Source organism: Schistosoma mansoni (genome assembly GCF_000237925.1).
Source record: "Schistosoma mansoni, WGS project CABG00000000 data, supercontig 0125, strain Puerto Rico, whole genome shotgun sequence".
In the NCBI taxonomy this organism is placed as follows: Eukaryota; Metazoa; Platyhelminthes; class Trematoda; order Strigeidida; family Schistosomatidae; genus Schistosoma; species Schistosoma mansoni.
Genome location: NW_017386034.1, coordinates 870844 through 877353, shown reverse-complemented (window position 1 = coordinate 877353; position 6510 = coordinate 870844). Strand labels below are relative to the sequence as shown.

Genomic DNA, 6510 nt, shown 5'->3' with positions numbered 1-6510 from the left:
AAAATTGCTGAAGGAATACGAAAAATGTCTCTATAGGGTATAAATTATATATTTAACATTGACTTTAATTTGGATTTACCGTCAACGGTCCCTTAAATTCATGTTGACTGATGTGAACAGAGAAACAAGAAGCCTTGACAAACTATGAAAGCTATTTTTGGGGACGTTACTTCACTCAAAAGCGAATACCAAAACTTCCCCACGCAATAGAAGAAAACCAAATAAAAGAAACAATTTATTTTTTACAAAATACCAAAAGTGTAATTTCAATTTTTAAAGTTTACAAATTACAAAAGCAAATAATAAACAATGATATGAAAAATAACAAAACACACAATAGAATGTCACTAACATATGTGTTAACATAAAAGGCATATAGAAACTACTGTTGTTATTTTATTGTTTTAAGATGTTTGCGTTATTTTTACTATGCTAGTGTGGTGTGGTCTATTTATATCCATATAAGTAGTATATGGTGATGTTCAGACATAGAATGTATTTTGGCAGAAGACCGATAAGGAAAGACCTTAAATGAAGTGCAATTGGTGAGAAAATGCATGAACAATCAAATTAGAGAAGATGAAATAATATTTACAGAAGGAATAGTGAAGATTGAGACAATTGCTGTACATTGTATCGTTATCAGAATTTAGTGAGATAGTCTGTAATTTTTGCTTAAATACATTCGATTGTCCCCAGTCCTGTTTTGTTCATTACACTAGTAAAAAGTCAGTAGAGTTTAATGGTAATATTCTCAAAACAAGAAGAGGAAACATTATGACTAGGTAAATTAGAATGCACATCAAAATTTTGGTCATTTTATAATAACCCTTAAGTAGATGTGTAGATGAATAACTGAATATAATGATAAACAACAGTTCGCTTATAACTTGATTAAATGAAGGTTAGGAATTAGACAAAATTTATCACCCTCCATGTGTAATTGTAAAAGTTAAACAAAGTAATATATCAACTTCTATAACGAAATAGTCAATATGTTTTGAAGTTTGCATAATATACTGTGTTATTTTGAGTCAACACATTGTTTTAAAGCTTAGTTTTAATGTATTATTGAAAAACAACTGTTCTGTCCTCTTGAAATTATAAACGAGAGCGATGAAGGAATTAAGTCGATATTTAAAAATCACGCCCTTAATTTATTTACATAAAATCAAACGAAAACAAATGGGCTTTTCCTTCATAGCATCAGCAGCGAACATCTCATTCAATAACGTTTACAAAAGCATAAAGAGGAAACAATTCAATTGGAAATGGATTGGATTATCTCGTAATCAATATTTTGACTGAAATTTGACTAATATTGATTGACAAATGTGCACCCTATAAGGGTGGTATCTATATAGCTAGTGTGACATAAATCCGTACAAAACAGATGAAACGTGGTCAGAACTGGAATACATGATGCACGTCACTCATAAACCTCAAAATGAATCGAACTAGCTGTTTGTTCAACTATTCTTGTTTTCTAATGATTCTCTAGCTAGTGTCACCACACAGAAAAGATGATGTTCAAATTATAGATTGAATCTTAACAAAATTATGAAGAACCTTTGTAAAATGTTATTTTAAACAATTTGGTTTTCCTTACTTTTCATAAAAAGTAAAAGTTATATATATAATTTATTTACGCCTGTCTCCTTTCATGGAGGAGCATAGGCTGCTCACCAGCATTCGTCACCCAACTCTGTCCTGATCAATCGTTTCCAGTTCTTCATAGTTGCTGTTCATCCTTATATCTGCTTCCAATCCCTAACGTAGTCTGTTCTTTGACCTTTCCCTTTTCCGTTTCCTATCAAGATTCCAAGTTAGAGCTTGCCTCGCGATGCAGTTCGGTGATTTCCTCAATGTATGTCCTATCCACCAACTCCAACGTCTTTTCCTAGTTTCCTCCTCAGTTGTAACCTAGTTCATTCTCTCCCACAGCAGGTTGTTGCTGATGGTATCTGACCAACGAACATTCAGTATCTTACGTAGACAACTGTTTATAAATACTTGTACTGTTTTGATGATGGTTGTGATCGTTCTCCAACTCAACGAACTCAAGATAACTCTCAACAACAGGTCACATGTTTTACGGGATCTACTGAACAAGAAGAAGAAGAAACTACTATGAAGGATAACTGGGATTGGATCAAAGGAGCACCAACTTCAACGTTTCAGGAGGTTCTCGGTCATAAGAAACATCACCGTAAGGAATGAATCTCTATCGAAATCGTGTGCAAGATTCAAGTAAGCAAATACACGAAGACAGAAATTAACAACAATCGAACAGGAACAGAGAAAGTCGAAGCACGGACCGAATACTCTGAAGCGAACAAGCAGGTGAAGAAGAAGATTAGAACCGAGAATTAGAAATACGTGGAAGATCTATCGACGACAGTGAAAAACCGCAAGAGAAGCAGTTTGAAACAACTATATGACGGAACGAATAAACTGGTAGGGAAATATAGTAAGTGAGCGAGACCGATCAAGGACAGAGAAGGGAAGTCAATGACTGAGATTGAGGGTCAGAGGAACAGATTGTTGAGATATTTTGAGGAACTCGTGAATAGGCCAGCCCCAACGAATCCACCAGACACTGACGTGGCACACACAGATCTTCCTACATCTGTCACTCCACCAACGATTGAAGAAATCAGGATGGTCGGTCATCAGACAAATGAAGAGTGCGAAAGCAGCAAGACTTGTTCTTCTTCTTAAATCTTACTGAATAGGACATGGAGTATGTTTGCAGTTACTTCTATGTTTGACTTCAGTGCTTCAGCCGGTATATCGTCAGGTCTTTCTGCTTTCCCTTTCTTCATTTGTCTGATGGCGAGCCATCCTGATAATAAGGAAAACTAAATTGTTTAAAATAACATTTTACAAAGGTTCTTCATAATTTTGTTAAGATTCAATCTATAATTTGAACATCATCTTTTCTGTGTGGTGACACTAGCTAGAGAATCATTAGAAAACAAGAATAGTTGAACAAACAGCTAGTTCGATTCATTTTGTGGTTTATAGGTAATGTAAACCGAAGTTACTATATTTCCAGCTTACGTTATCTAATGCCATTAATCATTAAGCTTTACTCCTAACATAATTCTCCAAATTGGTATAAGTCAGTGTTAAGCACTATTTTCAAACTGAATTAATGTTCACAAATTATCCAACTCATTTAAATTCAGAACTCTTAGATTAAGAACTTCCCTGATGAGGTTGAGCGTACAGTACCTGGTCAAGATGATAATTAGTTTAATGGGATAGTAAACACGTGTCAAATGAGATGGTTAGATCATGTATAACGTATGTCCAACCACCGCTTACCTCTAAGTGAGATGTTTTCTTTGGTGGGAGTGAATTGGAAGAAATATGAGGACACTTGGACCAAGATTTAACAGCAGTCTATAAAATCACTGACTGCTGGATTGAGCCTTGTTGTTAGATACAGAATTCCCGATTGTCGTCTTTACAATTATTATAACTAATAATTGAAGACAGAGATAAGGTTGACAATCGGTCGCAAAAGAGCAGGTGCATTCACTTTTTGCCTTTTACTAGATTTAGGGTTTTCAAACTGTTATATACTTTCCATTCAACTAGCTGTTTCTTTTTTCTAGAATTATATTGTCTATGTTTATTGTTTACCACTGCCACTAATATCGTTACTAGCAGTAAAACTAGTACTCTGGCATCCGTCTTGATATTATCATCTAACTGTGATAATAGATCAACCTGAAGTGTAACTAACAATTGACCAACTGACGACCTAGTACAGACATATGATCGAAGTGCTAAAGCAAACACAAGTGCTAGTGCAAACAAGTCATTATGATTAAATGAATGTTACTCATTGAATATTACAATTTTAATTGGGAAACTTTTATGAAATAGTATGGATGTCGTGATTATAATCTTCAAGTAACTGACAAAACATTCTAAAATAATTTTTAACTCAATTTTGTTTGTTGTAAGGGAAATCCTCATTTCGTACACTTGATATAACGGTGTTCGTTCATCAATTTATCTAAAATCAATAAAATAACATTAAACTGACAATGTTACTTTGCCAGTCAGTGATAGTGTAATAGATTTGAAAATGAAACAGGAAAAAGTATTATGACAAATTAATGTTTTTAATACTTTAAATAATGAAAGTTTTCAAGAAAGATTCAAACTAGATATAACTTTCTAATGTGATAATAATTATAAAGTTATCACTCTAATTACAAATAGATGAATAATTTGTATTGAGTTCAGACTTAGTTGAACATCTTTTCATTTCGACTAATGATAATAGGAAATTAATTCTGCCGGTTACCAGTCATATAGAATTCAAAATGAGTATTCTGATTTCTAACTTGAAACATATTTGACTAAATGACTTAATTAAATCATTAAAAGTTAATTATCATCACAAAATGTGCATTGAATGTTTACTAACCAAGAAAGTAAAAAAATGTATTCATGAGATTTCGTTCATAAAATAATGCTCTGATAAGCTTTGTAGGAATACTAACAAACCTTTCAGTATTCTCGTAGTATACAAGAAGTAATAACAATCATTATATTCATGTTACTCTCTTTTATAATAGGTGCCTCAACCGTAGCACATACACATTTAGCTAAATATTAAAATTAGAAAAAATATAACACTCATTTGTTCAATTTAAAATAAAAAAGATTTTATCGCAATGATTGTTATTCCACTGTTGATGTTCATCAATAAAAAGGTACCTTTGCAACGGATTCGGAGAATACATCATTGAATATAGTAACATATTGTGAAATGTTTTTTTCTCACAGTATTGAATTTTTTCTAGACAGGATACTTGATTGTGATTTAATTCGATTTGACCTATCTCCAAATTCTGTTCTGCTTAAACGCGTTTCAGATTGTTGTTCATTTAAATAATTTTTAGATGTTTGTGTATTGGATCGTTTTGAATATTTACAACAACACTGGTTAATGGTTTGAATAAGATAGATTTGTAATGGACGTACAATAAATATAAGTGTACTTGGATTAATACAACTATTCAATGTTACAAGCCATAAACCAATTAAATGAGTTGTACAATCAATTTGATAAAGTATCCATTGATGTATACCAAGAAAGTAATAAATCCTATCATATGAATGTGTAATTAAAAATATTGTTTGCATGATACATGTAGCTATTGTTAAAGACTGAGCAATTTTACGATGTCTTTTTTGTTTAGCATAGGATACAGTTAATTTATGACTTGAGATTGTACGTGTCCAACAATTATTGGTACTACTATCAATACTAATTTTATCATTGATAGCAGTACTACAACTATTATTATTATTATTATTATATTGATGGCAAAATGTTGTACTTCTTAACACTCCTATAACTTTTCCATACACACTGATAGTTAAAACACATGGAAATAAATAACTAAGAAATGGCCACAGTATAGAATCCACTTTCATTAATATATATATCCAGTTTTTATCATATAATATTGTATCATAACATTTTTGATCACGATATTGTAATAATAATGGATTAATAGCGATTAATATTAATGAGTAAATTGAAATACTTGTATATGATAATATGATGTAAATATTTTGACGTAATTGATATGTACGACTACAGACAACAGCTCCTAAACGATCTAATGCTGTACACATCATATTACTTAAACTTAGTAATACAACCAACCAAAATAATGTATGACTAAACCATAAGTAACATAGTATACTATCAATAATTATATAACCTGTATACCAACGTTCAGATTTTAATATTTTTAATAAAGCAAATGTACAAATAAGACAATCAAATATACATTGATTACATAATAGTAATGTTGTTAAACGTGATCCTAATTTCACATTGAGTAATCCATGTAATACAAATAAATTTAATGGTATCCCAATTAATTGAATAATAATTGCCAAAAGTTTTATATCAACAAATAAAATCATCATTTGAAATGATGAATTTGTAGAATTGATTGTTTGTAATTCATTACAACTACTATTTAAAGTATCCATTTTAGTAAGTCATTTATTTTTATCTTTGACAATCACCAATATTATCCATTAATCTTTCAATGATGAATGAAAGTAATACAATTAAAAGAAAAAATATGCAACATTCTTAACATTTCAAAACAAATCACAAACATGAATTCAGTAGTTTATAATGTAGCAAAATTATCCTTATTTTTCATTGGTTAACTGATTATATATCTTTGTTGGTTTTAAAATTATATTGGTTTAAAATTATGGTAAACTTTATTTATGGCTAACTAAAATGTGATAAATAGAATATTGGAAAAGTTTTAAAACATGATAGGACAAATAATGCTGGTGCAATTGGATTCTAATGTAGTTCAATATTTTGGTGATAAACAATTGTTGGTATTTATTATTATTCTTATGAAAAAAAGGTGACGATTATTCTGAAAACTGATTTCTATCCACCTTTATTTTTTTATTATTTTATTTTATTTAAACACATAAATATTG

The 6510-nt window shown here is 30.7% G+C and overlaps 1 protein-coding gene across 1 annotated transcript; it reads right to left on the bottom strand.

Moving 5' to 3' along the window:
* Positions 1-4803: 4803 nt before the first annotated feature.
* Positions 4804-6033, bottom strand: Smp_204580 (unnamed protein product; the record flags this gene model as incomplete). Its single annotated transcript, XM_018790371.1, has 1 exon — positions 4804-6033. The coding sequence occupies one exon, from the start codon at positions 6031-6033 to the stop codon at positions 4804-4806; it is 1230 nt and encodes a 409-aa protein (XP_018646377.1).
* Between the last annotated feature and the right edge of the window lie 477 nt (positions 6034-6510).